Here is a 19,394-nt window from a genome sequence, read left to right on the forward strand (position 1 = left end):
AAAAACAAAAACAAAAACAAAAACAAAAACAAAAAAACAAAAAAACAACAACAACAACAACCCCAAAATCAAAAACAAAACAAAACCCCGAATGAATGAATCTCAAGGTTCTCAGTGAGCTTACTGTTTTGTGCCAAGCAGTCTTCTTAGGGTGCACATTACCTCTAGACCACAGGTTGCACCCCACCCTAGCCTAGCTCCTTGGAAACACACTACATCTAAAAGCCAGTGGTGCTTACACAAGTGTGCAAATGTAAACACTTGTTGAATGGGTGGTTTAAGGCATCCTTGATGTGTCTGGCTGCATTCTCTGTCACTCACCTGAGAACTTCTGGAAGCAGAGCCCAGGGATGAGAATAGGAGAGATGGTTCATCCTATAAATCTCCTTCCACCAAGCCTGACAGTTTGATCCCCAAGACCCAGGACATAGAAGAAGAGAACTCCTTCAAGTCGTCCTGTGATCCTCCCCGCCCCCCGCCCCCGCCCTACACACACTACATAAATAAATAAAAATTTAAATTTCCCTCAGAGAGTCTCGTATACAGCCCAGGCTGTGTCTGGGGCAGTCTACAGTTTCACAGGGCATCGGGGAGAATTCCAGAACTGTGTCTGTTCCCTTAACTCTCATAGAAGGCTGTCCCCACTCTGGGGTGTTGTTGGAAACAAGACTGAGTTACTTTGCTTTTTCTTTGAGAAAGAAGTACAATTCAATATGCCCTTTAAAGGGTTACATCAAGGTCCACCGGAGGACATGGAAATGCAGAAAGGTTTAGGGGGATACAGGGCGGAGGGACAGCACACAGATGTCCATTTCCAGCGAGGTCTTTCCAGTCCTTCACTACCTTGCTACTTCTCCATCCTAATCTTTCCCCACCCCTTAGGGTTCGGGATCCCTGGAGGGGCACGGCCCGTCAGAGTCCAGAGCCTCGAGGGACCTCAACTCACACTGCACGTCCACGCGGATGGACTTGATGGCCGGCACGCCCACTCCGTTCTCCGCCTTGCAGTAGTAGCGGCCTCCCTGCGTGCGGGCGATGCGCTCGATCCGCAGAGTTTCATTGAACACCGAAGTCTCCTGGAACTTGTCGGATGCGCTGCCCGCAGTTTTGGTCCACCGCACCTGGGTGGGCAGTCACCACACTGAGGCTTGAAGGCCTTGCCAGGGCAGGCGTCCCCTGCCTGCCCCATGCTCTCCAGGGTACAGGAGAGGGTGGACCCAGACCTGACCCCCATGACCCCTTAAGATGCTACAGTGAGAAGAGCCTAAGGGCAGAGATTAAAGGTTAGAAGGAGGAGGCTCTCAGGAGTCTAGGCAGGGCTGTGGGTCTGTCAGGACGTGTATGGGATATGAGCAAGCCTCTCGTGCCTCTTTCCCAACTAAGCTGCCTAAGGTCAACAGAGGTTCGACAAGCATATACTTAATGCTGGGAAGACTGCTAACCGAGCGCGGATTAGTTTAGTGGCCTCATAGGTGACTCAGCCCTCAGTCTCACACCCCTGAATGTGAAAGATCCCTGCTGGAAGCCAGTCTCAAAGATGGCTTTATGGGCTTCACTCCCTTCTGTAGGCCCCGCCCACTGTTCTACCGAGCGTCTGTGTGGCCTAGAGACTTCGGCAGGGGAGAGATTAGAATACCGATACAGAAACTTATTTCCATCATGGCCTCGATCTGCAGAAAGCCCGCTCTCTGCCCTAAGCAGTCCTGTGGAGAGGAACCTAGGAGAAACTACAGCCTCAGGCCATCAGCAACCACTTGTCTCTGAAGAGAGTTCTCCAGCCTCCCTCCTCCTGGGATGACTGACACCCAACTGCAGCCTTTTGAGAGAGCCTGCGTCAGAATCTGCTGGCTGCTGGATTCCTGCCACCGGCACTGGGAGACAGGAAGTGTTCCGGGACTCGAGCCCCTGCATTTTGAAGTATTTGCCAGTCAACAATAACTAATATAGCATAATGCCTACTTTGCAAGTTACGAGGCTTAGGGAGTGAAGCACTTGAACGTGGTGCCTCAAATGCATTAGTCAGTCAACAGTTTCTATTATTAGAGTTGCTCTCGGTAATTGTTGATGCTCTGAGGATTTACCTTAATTTGTCTATGTGGATTTTTTTTTTTTTTTGGTTCTTTTTTTTCGGAGCTGGGGACCGAACCCAGGGCCTTGCGCTTCCTAGGTAAGCGCTCTACCACTGAGCTAAATCCCCAGCCCCTTCTATGTGGATTTTAACATACTATTCAAAACTTGTGTTTTTGTGTTTTTTTTTTCTCCCCTTTCCCAGGTTGTTTTCAAATTCTATGCAACTGACAGGTAACGCTGGATTCCCTATTCTTCTGCTTCCACCTGCATGGTGGCTGCTATTCCTATTCCGTGAGTGTAGCACCAGGTCCGCTAATACAATGCTGGGGTCAAATCCAGGGGTCCATGCATGTTTCTTTCTCCTAAGGGAGCTACTTCCTCAAACCCCTTTTCATGATTTCCATTGCTTCTCCAGACTCATAGCTAATGTCCTTTGCTCTAGCACTCAATTCACTAATTTTCTCTCTGGCTGTCTCTGAGGTATTAAAGCCATTTTTTAAAAAAAGACTGCACACTGCTTTTATTTCTATGATTTCTGTTTGCTTTTTCCCCCTGCACCAAATGGATTAAGACATAGGGCAAGGTTCTGTTTCCTCCTAGGTGTTGGTACCCTGCTGTGACCCTGGGAACTGGCTCCAGCCCCCTTTACAGGCAGAAGCTCTAGGGCATCCACTTCAGTCCTGTAGCCCTGCTGTGGTTTGGATGCATGGTATCCCCTGGAATTGTGTTTGAGGCTTTGTTGCTAGTGGATGGGCTTTGAGCAGGTGGATTACTGATGGGTTCAGATCTGCTGGCGTGGACATTGTGGGAACTGGAAAGGGGGAACTGGTTTGAAGAAGTTTGTCACAATAGGGGCATGCTTTGGGAGACTTTTTTTTTTTTTTTTTTTTTTTTTGGTTCTTTTTTTTTCGGAGCTGGGAACCGAACCCAGGTAAGCGCTCTACCACTGAGCTAAATCCCCAGCCCCTTTGGGAGACTTTTGAAACCCTGAGATAAAAGTGTACTTGCTCCAGCATTTTGTCACAGCAACGGGAACGCCGACTCCCGTGGGCTTCAGCCCTACTGCTTTGTGTATACGGCCAGCTCTGCCTCCTCCTGAGCTGTGCACAGCCCCCAGACTCCTCAGCTTCTGCTCACTGATGTTGGCACCTGGGAGGTGTGGGGAACCTTTAAACCCTCTCGATTCATTTGCCGTTAGTTGACGTCAAATCCTACTAACCTGAGAAGTCGCATGGCTGGGCTGTCAGCGGTGTCTCCTGATAGCTTTATTATAGACTGACATCTGACAGCTTTAAAACGGCGCCCCCAACCCCCACCCCAGCAAATGTTCTCTTCCTCTGTCCAGCAAGGGACCGTTGTCTTTCTCTGTCTCTCCCATACGCCAGGGAAAAGTGGCTTTTAATTCTCTGTTTATTCTCAGAGGGATCTTTTATGTCCTAGTAATTAGCTATGGGACTAATTGTCTTTCTTATCCGTAACTTTTCCTTAGATTTAAAGAGCCCAGAACATTCCGGGGCATAAAGAGAACAGAGCCTGTGCATCAGAAATTCCGAACACCCAAAGTCTGTGACGGCCCTGAGGACTACTTGGCTCCCGTCTATCTGTCCATTCTGCCCACCCCACCCCCACAACTCCCTACATAAACACCCACCACCTGTCAGAGACCCGTCCTTTTAAATTTTCCAAACAGGGTCTCCAGTAGCCCAGGCTGGCCCTACACTTGATATACAGCTGAGGATGACTTTGAACTCCAGACCCCTCTGACTCCATCTCCAAAGTGCTGGGATGGCTGGGATGACAGGCCGGCATCACCACGCCTTGTTTTGATGTACCAGGCAGAGCGCGTGGCGGACAGGAGCTCCTTCTGCTGAGCCACATCCCTAGTCCCCTGCCTTTTCTAGTTTGCTGGCTCTCCTCCCTGACCAACAACTTGTCCTAAAGTCACTGGGTTGCTCGAGTGGCTCTGAAGAACTTGGGTTTGTAACCTCCCGTTCTGCTCAGATTTCCCTGGTGTCTCAGACCATAGCATGGCCACACCCTTGCTTCCTGTTTGGACTGAGGAGCTCGGTGTCTATCCTGACCTCCGCAGGGGTCTTCAGGCCCCGCCCTTGCTCCCCTGATGGATAGGTGCCCCGCCCCCCCTGCATCCTTGAGGTCCACGGCCGTGTTTGGAACATGACGAATGCTCACTGTCACTGTAAGGAAGCAAACAGGAAAGGGGGCACCTGGGGAGAGGCTATCTCAGTGACAGAAGTGGGACATACTGGGAAAGACGGAGGCTCATAATGGCCAGGACATAGGTGCGTAGGGGCAAGTAGGGCCAGGATACAGAAAGTCTGCAGCTGCAACCCAGGGGCTTAAGCAAAACTGGTTAACAACCAGGAACCATTGTTTGTTGCTAAATGGGGGGTTGGGGGAAGGAATAACGAAGCCGACTTGGGGGTGTTCGTTCCATTGGAATGAAGGGAGAGGGGCAAGCCAAGAGCCTGGGGTATCACCTCCAATCTGCCTCAGTGGACCAGGACCAGAGACAGGACTGAAGATCTGAGCTAGGCTGCAGAAGAGGAGATTCGTATGAGACACAAAAAGCCACAGTCTGGCCAGCTATCGAGGAGGGGAGATAGGGCAGAGCCAAACATGTAAGTTTGTCTGACAGGATGAACAATGAAGCCATTGACGGAAACAGGAAGACGAGGAGTGCTTACCCCACATGTCTAACCTGCACCAGACCCCGGGTTCAGACCCCAGCACCGCATAAATGGATAAGTGGGCTGTGTGCTACGTGAAGCTTGTGTCAGTCCAAGCAGGAAGGTAGGAATTCAAAGGTATCCTTGGCTAGGCAGTAATTTGAGGCCTTGGCTGGGTTATATGAGACCCCGTCCGTCACCCAGCCCTGGTCCCATACCGGACACATGCGCAGATGGTGGGTATAGGCTGGCAACCTCCTCACCAGCCTCACCAGCCACACCCCCACCTCTGCCATCACGTGCGACACAGAGGCTCACAGAAAAGGGCGCCTGCGCGGTCTTCAATGCCAAACAAACCTTTGAGCGGAATCGAGTTGTGATGGAGGCTTTGGGTGGAGGGAACCTTCAGGGGCTTCCTTGCCCATCTGCTTATCTCAAAGCCAAAGCTATGAAAGCCGTCTCCGTTCCCCCGAATTATCAGGGGAGGGGGAGAAAAGGATTCTGTATTTCAACGTCCTTCCTAGACTCCAATCGCCACCTTTGTTGCTGCTATTCAAGTATTAAAGGTCATAGCAGCTCGCCCGGCAGCTGGTTCCTCCAGTCCTCCTCCCTACCTGCCTCCTCCGTCAGCAACAGCCAGCTACCACCTCCTGCCTGAACCTGAGCACTTGATCTATGACAAGACTCATCTGGCATTTCCAGACACTTGTCTTCTGTCCCCTTCTAATTGCTTTGTGTCTTTGAACCGCCAGAGTTTGCTCTGGCCTGCCAAAAGACTGGAGTGCCGCCGCCGCCTGTATGATCTGCTCAACTCCTAACCCAAAGAGGAGGGCAGCGTGCCAAGCTACGGAGGGGCAGGGCTCCGAGATTCCAGCTCCGCTTCTGCTTCCTTAGGTGCTGTGTGTGGGACCTTGGGAGTTTGCCCAGCATCCCAGGGCCTCACTTTCTCTTAGCTGTAAAATGGGGCCTTTGGAGAAGTCAGGGGGAGAGAAACAGAGACAGACAGAGAGAGACAGAGATACAGAGATACAGAGAGAGACAGAGAGAGCAGAGAGAGACAGAAAGAGACAGAGAGGGACAGGGAGGGAGGGAGGGGGAGGGAGAGAGAAGGGGGAGAGAGAGAGAGAGAGAGAGAGAGAGAGAGAGAGAGAGAGAGAGAGAGCACAATGGGCAAGGGGTCTCCTTGGCATACAATCTGCCCTCTAGTATTTTTTTTTTCTAGTGTAAGAGGTTTGCTGCAGAGTGGGAGAGGGAAAGGCTGTCTCAGAGTAGGGAAAGACAGAGATAGGTAGGCAGACAGAGAGGGTGACCAAGACAGAGGGAGAGGGAGAAAGAAAGGAAGGAGAAGAAGAGGGAGAGAGGAGGGAGGAGGAGAGGAGGAGAGGGAGAGCGTGCCCTCCTGGATTTCTTTTTTTTTTTTTTTTAGATTTATTTCTTATATATAAGTACACTGTAGCTGTCTTCAGACACACCAGAAGAGGGCATCAGATCTCATTATAGATGGCTGTGAGCCACCATGTGGTTGCTGGGATTTGAACTCAGAACCTCTGGAAGAGCAGTCAGTGCTCTTAACCACTAAGCCATCTCTCCAACCCCCTCCTGCATTTCTTGAGGGTGTGTGTAAAGCTGTGTCTGCTCCACAGAGTCGAGGGGTGGAGTGTAACAGAACAACTGGTATTCCATTTTCCTCTCAGCTCTCAGTGTTGTCAGGTGATGGTACCCACAGCATCTAACACTTTCCCCGAAACATTCATTCCCAGGCTAGCCCTCTGGTCCCAGTCTTTCACAGCCCAGTCATATTGCTTTGCTCTGTGGAGTCTAGTCTCCAGCTGGACCCCAGGCAGGGTGTGGCAGTGTGAAGTGTGGACAGGTAGGAGCCCAGCAAGGCCCATCTTACCTGGGGCCGAGGGTGCCCAGTAACCAGGCACTGCAGCACCAGGGTGTCGCTCTCCCGGATGGTATAGACCCGCTCGCTGATATTATCCTCCTTCACCACACAGGCCTGCCCTGCATGCACGATCTGGGCCTGGGCTGGAGCTTCGGAGAGAAGACAGAGGAGGTTAGGGAGGACTCACGGAGCTCAAGGGGAGGACTTCCGAGGTCAGAGGTTAGAGAGGACTCACAGAGCTTAGAGGTTAGGGAGGATTCACAGAGCTCAGGGAGAACTCACAGAGCTTAGAGGTTAGGGAGGACTCATGGAGCTCAGAGGGAGGACTCACAGAGGTCAGAGGTTAGGGGGGACTCACAGAGCTCAGGGAGAACTCACAGAGCTTAGAGGTTAGGGAGGACTCACAGAGCTCAGAAGGAGGACTCACAGAGCTCAGAGGTTATGGAGGACTCACAGAACTCAGAGGTTAGGGAGGACTCACAGAACTCAGAGGTTAGGGAGGACTCACAGAGGTCAGGGGTTAGGGGGGGACTTGCAGAGCTCAGAAGTTAGGGAGAATTCACAGAGCTCAGAGGGAGGACTCACAGAGGTCAGAGGTTAGGGGGAACTCACAGAGGTCAGAGGTTAGGGGGGACTCACAGAACTCAGGAACCACAACTGCCTCTGAGTGTGTGGGAAGAGTCTGACGGCTTTGGGCCAGGACTGACTCTGAGTCCCAGGCTAGAATCAGGTGGCCTCAGGATTTGGGGAAAATGTGGTACCATATGTGTTCTTCAGTGAGGGACAATTGCAGGGATGTTCCACATACTCTGCTGCCATAGCAGAAGAGATTCTAGAAAGACACCGAGTCTTACTCTCCACTATCAGACTATTAAAACAAAGGACCCTAAAGAAGGGAAAAACTCCCCCCTAGGAATCTCACAGGAAGAGGAAAAGGACCAGCCAGAAGAGGAACTAGTCTCCTCGGAAGAGACCCATGCCCAGGCAAGGATGGGTCGACAGTGGGCGGGAGCACACCTTGACAGGGACTGCTTAGTGTGCACATCCAAAGATGGCCTCGGGGGTTCACTGGATCTCTGTCTCTCTTCCCAGGGTGGCCACGCTGAGTAAACCCTTTTCTGCATCCTACTATTAATGTGTCACTTTTCATTGGCTTATTGAAGGCAGTGGCCAGACATGACTTGGGCCATGATAACACAGTAACACAGTAGGCTGGGTAGTAGCCAGTTGCTCCGTTAGCTTGCTCCACTGTCTTGGTAGCTCCAAGTCTTGGGTGCTCTCGGCGCAACAACCAGCTATGCAATATGGCGGGTGTGCCCATCCCCCTCAGCTACTAATGGCTCATAGCGCTTGGGCGACCCATTTCCCAGCTCTCTCTCTCTCTCTCTCTCTCTCTCTCTCTCTCTCTCTCTCTCTCTCTCTCAGGAAGGCTGGCCGTGGCTATTCAGTCTCTCGGGCTCCCCCTAGGGACAGTCTTGGCCTAAACTTCCTAGACCCCCCCAACTTTGCTTGGCTAACCACCTCAATTTCTCTTGAGCCACATACCTAGCAAATCACATTCCTATACCCACCTAAAAGTCTCGGTCTCTGACTTTTCAATTTTATTTTGCATGTGTGTATGTGTGTGTGTGTGTGTGTGTGTGTGTGTGTGTGGTGCGTCTGTGTGTTTGAGCATGTATGAGTATGTATGTGAAGGTGTGTGCACACATGTGTGCAGAGACTCTAAGTTGATGTTACAGTCTTCCTCGGTCAGTCTCCACGTTACTATTGACTCAGGGTCTCTCAAGAGAGCCCGGATATTTCTCAGACAGCTAACTAGCCAGCCCGCTTGCTCGGGGTGGGGGAGGGATGCCTCTCTCTCAGCTTTCAAGAGAGCTCTGAGATTGACCACAGGCTAGCGCACCCGCCTGGTGTTGACATGGATTCTGGGGATCTGATTCCAGTCCTATGCATGAGGCAAGTGCAAAAGGGGGCTGGAGGGGTGGCTCAGTGGTTGGAGCACTGACTGCTCTTCCATTTCCCCAGCCCTTTCAGCCTCTACTTACAGAGAAGGCAATTCAGCCCAGCCCCTTCCCGGCCTCTCTCCCAGAGCAAGATCATCTGTTCCTGTTGTCCCAAGCTGTGTGTAGCTTCTCCTCCAAGGGACAGAAGTTGTAATGGGAGATTAGAAGACCTCAGAAGACTGGCTCCCTTCCACCCAGGATCCAAAGGTGTAAGCCAAGGGTCTGGCTACAGAAGCACAAAGGGAAACTGAATCTATTCCCTTCCTCCTAACACAAACGGCCCCCACCCACCAGTGCCTGGGCTCTGCTCGCTCACTCCTGAGAGTACAGGGATTAGGAGAGCAGATACAGACACAATTCCCCTCTGTGGGTCTTCCAGCATCCAGTGTCCACACATCAGAATGTGTCTATCAGGTGCAGGATGGCGGCCCCTTCTCAGTCCCTACCCAAGACCCCATGTTGCGAAGGAGTGATTTCACAAGGATTCCTGGTTGGAGAAGACAGTAGCTGCTTCAGGGGGACCCTGGGAGGCTCCGTGGAGAAGTCGCATTCACCTCAGACTTCAAAGCACAAAGAAGACCCATGCCAGGGGCCGGAGGTGAGTCCCACATCAAATGTCATCAAAGAAGGACAGCGGTGATGTCTGGGCCTTAGTTTACCTGCCTCTGAAATGGGGATGCAGCCAGCTCCCAGGACTTACACGGTGGGGGCTTGAACCTGACTTATTGAAAATGGATTGCCACAGGTTCAAAAGAAGCACCTGACTCCAAAACTGATGGGACAGATCTCATCTAAGCACTGTGGGTCATCAGCCCTCAGGCCATCAGCCAGCAGGACAAGAAATTGAAAGAGGGTCTCACCAAGCCCAGGCTGGCTTCTGGTATACTCTGCAGCAAGGATGAACTTGAATTCCCGATACTTCCGGTGGAAACCTTCTAAGTGCTGGGATTATAGGCAAGGGCCACCCATCCCAGACAGGCTGGGAAAAATCTGTGGTACAGCCACAAGGTATGAAACTGGCAAACTGCACCGCTGTCCCAGAGCGATAGACCTGGGTTGAGCATTTAAAAGCTGTGTGCCTTTGGGCAACTGGAGTCATCTCTCTGAGCCCCTTTCCCCACCTAGAGGAGGAAAATGGATCAGTGATCTGGGAGGTCTTTTCAACTTGCTATTGATTTTGTAGTCAGCGTGTGCACAGTGCCTGGGTAAAATACGCGCCACACTCCAGGGAGTGGGGGCCTGTCGCTGTCACCGTGCCATAAAGATGCGCAAACGTCCCCATACACATAAAAGATAGACATCTTTGGCCCGGGTCCCCAGGAAACCTCATCAAACAACAAGCTACCAAGAGATGTCATGCATGCTGGTTGCTGATAAGACCAGGAAGCTATATGGATGCCTGCAGGAAGCCCGGGGTGCCTCTTGACAAGGAAGACATCGGTTGAACAGGCTTCAATGGGAGATAAGCTATAATCTTGGACGCTGTGGCTTGCCCACAGCAAGGCAGTGTTGTAATGACAGGGGTTTTGGTGGCTGATAAGGAATGATGGGAAAGTGTTACAAAGCTACACATGATCAGGGTACAACAAGCCTGAGCTGGGGTATGGGGCCCTAGCCAGCAGATGCATGCAGCGCCTGTAGCTTCCTCACTAAAGGTGGGCGGGGAGCAGCCATCGTGGATGACACCATTAAGGTGGCCCGGCTCTCTCTCTGCCAACATTAGCTGTTAAGAAGATCTGAGTCTAATGTGGCAGAGTACACTGGAAGAGATCTGGGTCACAGGAGGGCATGGTTCTTCTCTTGGGGATGGACACAACAGAAAGGAGCTCTCGTGGCAATCACATAACAGGTCCGAGCATCTCCTGAGGGGCTCCCGAGATGCCTCAGTGGTTAATAGCATGCACGTCTCCTGCAGAGGACCCGAGTCCAGTTTCCAGAATCCACGTGCTTACCCTGCTAAACACACATACCTACCCATAATTACAAATAAACCCTACTTATTTTTTTTTTAAAGGAATCATCTAAGTGGCTTTTCTTCTAATGACTAAAAGAACTCATAATCAAGTCGTGAGCCTGTCAGGAGTGGTAGAGAATCCAGTGTGGTGACGTGTGCTCGAATATAGCAATGGGAGGCAGAGACAGGCAGAGCCTTGTGAGTTTGAGGCCAGCCTGGTTGGTCTACATAGTAAGTTCTACGCCTGCCAGGGCTACACCGAAAGACTCTGAAAACAAAAGCAAGGGGGCTGGAGAGATGGCTCAGTGGTTAGGAGCACAGACTGCTCTTCCAGAGGTCCTGAGTTCAAATCCCAGCAACCATCTGTAACGGGATCTGATGCCTTCTTCTGGTGTGTCCGAAGACAGCTACAGTGTATTTATACATACATACATACATACATACATACATACATACATACATACATAAAATAAATAAAATTTTTTTTGCAGCTACTTACTGCAAACTTGCTGGACATGCAGCTTCTGGTAACTCTCCTGTCTCTGCTTCCCTTCTCCCAGTAAGGGCACCCTGGGATTGTACTCTTCCATTATTGTGTCCAAATTGTCGTAAGGATCCCTCTCAAGCCCTCACTCAGTCTTGCATGGCTCAGGTTTTACCCACTGAGCCATGTCCTCAGCCCAGGCTGGTGTCTTTACACAAGGATCCACGATGTATCCTCAGCCAGCCGGAAAGAAATGAAAGATGGCCAGGGCCATCACTGCCGATCCTCCCAGGCACGACTTGACAGAACCCAGGCACAAACGTGTCTATAATGCATGATTTCATTTGTTCAAAATTCAGAACTGCGAAAGCTAACCTTGTAGCGACAGAGGTTTGGCAGTGACTGCCTTGGGTAGACAAGGTACTATTAACTGGGAAGGGAATACCAGAATGTCCGGGGGAAAGTGGGATAGCTCAGTCTGGGGCTGGAGAGATGGCGCAGCAGTTAAGAGCACTGACTGCTCTTCCAGAGGTCCTGAGTTCAAATCCCAGCAACCACATGGTGGCTCACAACCATCTGTAATGGGATCTGACGCCCTCTTCAGGTGCGTCTGAAGACAGCTACGGTGTACTTATATATAGTAAATAAATAAATCTTTAAAAAAAGAAGAGAGCTCCATTTGAATGCTGGTTTCGTGGTGGCAAGGTCCACAGTCCAGGTCTCTGTTTGGATGTCACCCTGTCTGCTAAAGTTTGACTATGACAGCTTCTCTCTGAAAGGCTCATGTGTTGGAAGCTTGGTTCTCAGCTATGGCAAGAGGTAACTGGATCATGAGAGTATTAACTTAATGGAAGGTCTTTGATAAAGGGGGATCAGGCTGTGGCTTCATTTGTAGGGTACTTGCTTATCTCTCCTGTATCCTTGGATTTATGTAAAACCAGACATGAATCCCAGCATTTAGGAGACTGAAGCAGAATGACTTCAAGGTCACTCTTGGGTACATAGAGTTTGAGGCTAGCCTGGGGCTATTTGAGATCCTGCCTCAAAGCAGGGCTGGGTATGGTTGAGCACACACATCAATTAAGTGTCTGCCTCACACTCTCGAGGATTGGAGTTTAATCCCCAGAACTCATGTTCTATTTTTTTTTTTTTTTCGGAGCTGGGGACAGAACCCAGGGCCTTGCGCTTGCTAGGCACGCGCTCTACCACTGAGCTAAATCCCCAACCCTATTTTTAAAAACAAACAAACAAACAAAAAAATCTGGTCATGGTGGTATGCATTTGTAATAACCATGAGCCAAAGCAAACCTTTCTCTACTCTTAAGTTGAATGTCTCAGGTATTTTGTCACAGTGACTAACACACTAAGTTCTACTTCAACTTAAGAAACGATACAAAAGGGCTGCAGAAGATGGCTCAGCGGTTGAGAGCACCGGCTGCTCTTCCAGAGGTCCTGAGTTCAAATCTCAGCACCCACCTGGTGGCTCACAACCATCTGTAATGAGATCTGATGCCCTCTTCTGGTGTGTCTGAAGACATCGATAGTGTACTCACATATATAAAGTAAGTAAATAAACTTTAAAAAAAAGAAACAACAACAATGTCTCTGCTGGCGCTAATCATTGTAATTAGAGAATCTAGAACCATCTGCAACTTCACGTGACAGACAGTTGACAGGCGGTCGTGTAGACATTTCCTGGGAACAGAAACAATCTCTTCCTGAGGATGAAGAGAGGCTCCAGCAGGCAATTCAGAGGGCTTTGGGGCTCCCAAGGGCCCCTGGGCAAAGTTACACAGGCAGGAAGAGTTGCGGGAGAGAAGATTCTTTGGTGGAGGGGCTGGTAAATTGTGCGGGGAGCTCCCGAGATGTACCTGCCTTTGAGTCGCCCATTCTCCCGTAAGTAACCGCCATAAACTCAGTTTCACTAGGTGCTTTATGTGGGCGAACAGATATTCATTCATTCATGCCTCCCCAGGAAGAGTCACATGTTAAGTAGCTGATTTGGGCGGGGCAGTGGTGGCACACGACTTTAATCCCAGCACTCAAGAAGCAGAGGCAGGTGGATCTCTGATTTCAAGGCTAGCCTGGTCTACAGAGTGAGTTCTGGGGCAGCCAAGGGCTACACAGAGAAACCTTGTCTTGAAACACACACACACACACACACACACACACACACACACACACACACACACACAGAAAGAGAGAGAGAGAGAGGTTGGGGATTTAGCTCAGTTGGTAGAGCGCTTGCCTAGGAAGCACAAGGCCCTGGGTTCGGTCCCCAGCTCCGAAAAAAAAAAAGAACCAAAGAGAGAGAGAGAGAGAGAGAGAGAGAGAGAGAGAGAAATAGGTTTTCCTCCTGGTATAACATCCCCAGTGCCCCTCTCCCTGTCATGTCACTGTGTGACACACTATACCCCACAGACAGGTCATGGCCACAGACCACATGCTCTCTACACAGACTACATGCTCTCTAGATGAATGTTGATATTTCTGTCCCTGACTCTGCTTCTCAGCCCCCAGCTCCACACATCCTGGGAAGCCTCCAGGAGCAGCAGCATCTGCTTCAAAAGGCCACTAGTCAGGGTCTGTCATAGTCCTTTCTTCCATCTGCCCCACAACAGAGCTCAGGGTCGTGCACCTGCTGGGTGCTGAAGAGACTGTCTCTAGAAGTAAGCAGGGCTCACCCTCAAAGGGCATGACCAAGCAGGGAAGCAAAGAGGACCAAGGTGGTTTCAGGGAATGTGGGGGGGGAATGGGACAAAGAACAGGATGACTGCAGAGAGGAACAGACTTCTGAAGTCTCCAGGTCTAGGATGACAGCCAGGTCTCTTACCCCCAGCTGGGTGACAGGGCTCAAATTTCTTAACTTTTCTGAGCCTTGGTCTCTTGGCTGTCCCTCAGAACCACTATGAATGTTCTAAGCTGTGTGTGTGTGTGTGTGTGTGTGTGTGTATGTGTTTAAAACACTGGCCCAAATAACGCAAGCTCCCATTACCAGTGACAGCCCCCAAGAGTATGAAACAGGAGCAGGAAGAGGGACAAGAAACCACCTACTGTGGCCCTCTTGCAATATCAAACTGGAAGGGATGTCTCATGCATTGGCTAGAAATTCATCTCGCGGGTTGTGCAGGGACCGGGGGTAGGGGGCGCTCTTGAGCTCTTTTGAAGCTAGGGGGTGCTCTAACAGTACAGTACCCCTCAAGCCTCCCGAGCCTTAGTCTTCTTATAAAAATGCAGTCGATGGGGTTGGGGATTTAGCTCAGTGGTAGAGCTCTTGCCTAGCAAGCGCAAGGCCCTGGGTTCGGTCCCCAGCTCCGAAAAAAAGAAAAAAAAAAATGCAGTCGCTGTGAGGAATGCGTAAGTAAACCCACGTGAGTGTTTAGAACACCTGGGAGAGCACCGGGAGGGCAAGAGTGCTTGCGGTGTAAGCATGGAGACCTAAGTTCAAATCCCCAGCACCCATGTAAAAATCTAGGGTTTCCCCCAGCTCCGAAAAAAACAAACAAACAAACAAAACAAACAAACAAACAAAACCCCTAGGGTTTGGCCTTGGTATTGGGGGTTGGAGGAGGGGACAAGACGGCCGACAGGACAGGACAAGAGGATTGCTGGGTCTTGCTAGCGCAGAAATCCTTTCTTCAGTCAATAAGGCAGAAACTAACAACATGACACCTGACGTTTGCTCACAGGAACACACACGTGGGCATACGTTTAATGCACACACACACGCAGGTAAATAGGCATGCACACGCTGAATAAATAAAATAAAGTGATGTCTGGCACACAGCGAGTAAGCTACCACAGGTACGAGCTCCCGGGCACTCGGCTCTCTACGACCACCCCTTCCGCACATGCTCAGTAGCGGCGTGGTCCTGCTGTATCCTGCATGGGTTCGGGCTCTTTATCTCTGTTCCGAGACAGAAAAGGCAAGTCAACGTTTAGCCTCCTTCACAAAGAGGGAAACTGAAACACAGAGAAGAAAACACCTTGATAGCGTCATTCATTGAGACCACAGTAGGCCAGGACTCAGACTCTTTGTTCGCTGTCCTATGGAGTTCCCACTACTTAGTTCCGCCAGGAGGCCACCAGCTGGGACTAAAGGTCTGCTGAGGAGAGCCAGTGAGGGACTTGGGTGAGCATGGAGCCTGGGTCAGACCTCAACAGCACCCTCACCACAATAGCATATTCTGGAAGCACACTCACTCTGCAGTGTTCAACTGAGTGTGTCATCTCAGAAGCGACCTTACTCGTTGCCTTAAGGAGCCTATGGCTGTTCCCATTTTTCAGGTGAGAAAGATGAGGCCCAGCAAGGTTACATAAACCTTGCAAACCGCTCTGATCTGGAAGCTGCCGCACTTCCTGGATTTCACTTGCTGGGGGCCCGGCACAGTGCTTGGGACACCCAGGACACTGGCTCTTGTCAGATCACGTGGGCAGGATCCTTTAGTACCATCCCTTCCTCACTGAGACCCCTCTTGCCCTTCCATCTCTGGGAGCGGAAATGTTTATTGATCCTTTTATGCTTGTAATGTAAATGGACACTTAGTAACTTAGTGGAGTTAACAGTGCTGAAATATTAACAAATGTTTCTCCCTTAATTAGCTGCTCAGAGAATGGCATCCGAGGACTCACGGGGGATGGCTTCCTTGGGGCTGGCAACAGCAGGGTTGCCTCGGATGATTCTGGATGATTCTGTGATCCCTTCCTGTGGCCCCTGGGCTATCAGTCACGCCCCCCCCCCCCCCCAGGGAAATGAGCTTTGTCCTCTGTGCTCTCCAAAATGGGCTTGGTCTAACCTTCACGTAGCCCCACAGCTGGGAAGCCTGACCTCTGTGCACTGCCAACCAGGGGTGACCCAGGACACTTTCTGGGAGCCTGCTGAGACTAGAGGTACCTCCAGGTCCATGCTGGGAAGACCAGTTTGAAGCAATCCCATCTCTCTCTGCCTAGCTCTCCTAGCCTCGCTCCAGTGCGAGCCATCTGCAGAGACACTCCTGAAGACTTTTGGCCCTGCCCATCACCCCTGGCCATCCTCTCCGTGCCAATCACCCCATGGTCACATTCATTGGTCTTCTTCCTCCCCTCCCTCCCGTGCTCCCAAGCCTTCCTTTGGCCCAATCATCTTTGACTTTTGCACTTATGGGTCGATTGGTTCTGTAACATTTCTTTTTTTTTTTTTTTTTTTTTTGGTTCTTTTTTTCGGAGCTGGGGACCGAACCCAGGGCCTTGCGCTTCCTAGGTAAGCGCTCTACCACTGAGCTAAATCCCCAGCCCCAAAATGTGAATGCTTCACTCCTTTTTTTTTTTTTTTTTGGAAGCTGGGGACCGAACCCAGGGCCTTGTGCTTGCTAGGCAAGCGCTCTACCACTGAGCTAAATCCCCAACCCCTCTGTAACATTTCTTGAGCCTCCACGATGAGCTGTCTCAGTCCTCGGAGCCTCATACACAGAAAACCTCCTGGGTGAGGAGCCCTGTGGCTCTTCAACTCAGACCATAGTAAAAAATCTGCTCCCCACCCCAAGGCCCACTGTGTCAAACCCATAGGGCAGAAGGGATAGCTCAGCTGGGGAAGCCTTTGCTTTGCAAAACACAGTGTCCCCTGATATCCACATTAAAAAAAAAAAAAAAAAAAGCCAGAGTGTACTGGCTGGCTTTGTGTGTCAACTTGATGTAAACTGGAGTTATCACAGAGAAAGGAGCCTCCCTTGAGGAAATGCCTCCATGAGATCCAGCTGTAAGGCATTTCTTCAATTAGTGATCAAGGGGAGAGGGCCATTGTGGGTGTTGCCATCACTGGGCTGGTGGTCCTGGGTTCTATAAGACAGCAAGCTGAGCAAGCCAGTAAGCAGCATCCCTCCATGGCCTCTGCATCCTGCTACCTCCAGGTTCCTACCTTGTGTGAGTTCCTGTCCTGACTTCCTTTGGTGATGAACAGCAATGTGGAAGTTTAAGCTGAGTAAACCCTTTCCTCCCCAACCTGCTCCTTGGTCATGATGTTTTGTGCGGGAATAGAAAGCCTGACTAAGACACAGATGGTGCTGGTAGTGAGTGTTGAGGACCAGGGAGGGACAGAGAGGTCCCCGGGGGTTGCTGACCAGCTAGCCTTGCCAAATCAGTGGACTACTACTCTCAAAAGAAAAAAAAAATCAAAGTAAATGGCTCCTAAAGAACAAGACTCAAAGTTGACCCCTGACCTCCACACACATGCATCTCGTACACATAGGCAGACACTCCCATGCTAAGTAAATGATAAAAGGCCAATCACATGTCCAACCAAACTCCCCCTCACTGGTGGATGAGCAACCCGCCATCACCACCACTGAGAGGCTGGTTTTATACCGACAGATACAGAGCTAGAAGTGTCTGAGAGAGGCGGGTCACCTTATCAACCCATCTTTCTGAAAGTCGTGCCCAGCTTGTCTGTGCCCCAGTCCCTGGGAATGTTCTGCACTTTCACCACATCTGAGCCTCACTGGAACACATGCAAACAAGCAGGAGGTGGGCCAGGTGAAGCTGGAAAGCAGGAGGCAGGCCATTTGTCAACTGCCAGTCAGCAGCCATCTGGGCTCTGGGACGACTCTCTCTGCCACTGGGGAAGACCTCTGAATGAGAACCTTTAGTTTCCTATGGATGCAAAGTGCCAGCCCAGGGCAATCACTCAGGGAAGAGAAGGCAGGAAGGCCCCAACCTCAGGCAAGAGCCTGTTAGATTGAGGCTATGAGTCCTGGACTACATAAGATAAGTATGAAGGTCAGAGGCAGAACTTTTTAGAGTTCACAGTCACATGACCTTAGGCAAATTAATAAACCTCCAAGCTGCAGTTTCTTTATCTGTAAGATGGGGAACACTGGAACAGTGTTGTCCACCAGGAACAACATCCCCTGGAGGATGGAGTGCTGGGCACTAAGTGCAGGGATTGTGCCTGTTAGGCACTCATATCTGCTCTATTTCCAGTTGATAATAGAGCCCAGGGCTCTCTGAGAGCCAGTCCTGAAGTTCCATAAGAGGAGACAGTAAAACTGAATGGGGGCTACTTTAGCTGGATACTAAAACCATAGCAGCAAGGGAAGCTGAGCCTGGTCACCAGTGAAAGAACACTCCTTGATGTTGGGGGACTAAGGCTGCAGCCTAGTGGTCTGGCTCAAGGATTTGGGGCCAAGCTCACTGGTTCACTCATTCAACATCCTAACTGGATCCCCATCACCCAGCTCCAACATGCTCTCCCATTCTCATGTTTCCCTCAGCCCTGGTCTCAGCCAGGACCCTAGAGTCTGATTATAACCCAGTTCCCATTCCTTATAACTATACACGTGTTCCCAGTGGAGGTACAGCCTGGGAGGAGACACAGGTTTGTATATGGCTTCCTGTCCCAGCTGTGACAATAACTGCTGTCTGTGGCTTGAAGCAAATCATAATACTCTAATCAGGAGCCTCAGTTTTCTGACTATAAAATGGGCTGGCTCTAAACAGTGAGTGTTAAACATTTTAGGATGGGATATCCCCGGCACAGCATAGGACGCCTGACAGACACCCTAGAAGGACAGACAGGAGGGGCAGAATAAACCAGACTCATACTACAACCTGTCTAGTCCAGTGTGGACCCTCACAGCTGCCTGAGAGGCTGCTATTGCTATAAACCTAGGACACAGGACCTGAGAGATCAGGCATTTCCCGTTGTATCACACCCAAATTTCCATCTTAGAAGACAGAGTCTGGTTTAGGCCCTGAGCAGAAACAAGCAGTGTTGTGCTGAAGCCAGGGAGCCCTGAAGACCCCTGACCCCAAAGACCAGGAATATGAAGGGCTAAATGAGGCTTCACCTGAGCCCATAGATCTGATACCCAACCCCAGAGCACAGGGCTTGACTTGGGGTTTCAGAAGGTGTCTGGGACCTCACCCTGAGCCCTCAGACAAAATGGGACAGCAATGGTTGGGTGGGGATCCTTTCCAAAGAATTTTCTGGAACTCAGGGTTATCGGGGAGGCTCTGTGTCAGCTTTTCACTTGGCTAAGCCCCCACAAAAAAAAATGAGGCTTGAGGTGTCTGGTTAAACAGGACATGTAAGGAAGTGCTGTGTAAACTGCAAAGCCAGGTGCAGATCTAGTCTCGTTATGTTCGTTAGGTGCTGAGAGATCCAAACGTGGCCTCGGGATATGAAGAGTCAGAAATTAAAAAGCACGAGAGCCTACATCTGTTAAACCGGGTCAGGCAGACACAGGAAAACTATCAGACTCGTGTAGCCAGGCCGCACGGGAGCCCATCCAACTGTCTCAGTGCTAGAAGCTAGACTTTGGGGAGGAGATCTCTG

The 19,394-nt window shown here is 50.6% G+C and overlaps 1 protein-coding gene and 1 long non-coding RNA gene across 6 annotated transcripts in view; one reads left to right on the forward strand and one right to left on the reverse strand.

Annotated features, from left to right (window-relative positions):
• Mdga1 (MAM domain containing glycosylphosphatidylinositol anchor 1) overlaps nucleotides 1-19,394 on the reverse strand; it is a 63,979-nt gene that overhangs the window by 24,841 nt on the left and 19,744 nt on the right. For all 5 annotated transcript variants that reach the window (NM_001414944.1, XM_017601653.3, XM_039098719.2 and 2 more), the window contains exons 2-3: nucleotides 6,655-6,794; nucleotides 947-1,121 (exon numbers count right to left, since the gene is read on the reverse strand). In NM_001414944.1, the coding sequence (NP_001401873.1) occupies nucleotides 947-1,121; nucleotides 6,655-6,794 (315 nt within the window). The remainder of the gene's footprint in view (nucleotides 1-946; nucleotides 1,122-6,654; nucleotides 6,795-19,394) is intronic.
• On the forward strand, nucleotides 1,633-5,686 carry LOC120098975 (uncharacterized). The gene is made up of 2 exons (XR_010060766.1): nucleotides 1,633-2,301; nucleotides 3,560-5,686. It is a non-coding gene; the product is annotated as an uncharacterized LOC120098975 (long non-coding RNA).

The sequence above is a fragment of the Rattus norvegicus genome, chromosome 20, assembly GCF_036323735.1.
Source record: "Rattus norvegicus strain BN/NHsdMcwi chromosome 20, GRCr8, whole genome shotgun sequence".
Lineage (NCBI taxonomy): Eukaryota > Metazoa > Chordata > Mammalia > Rodentia > Muridae > Rattus > Rattus norvegicus.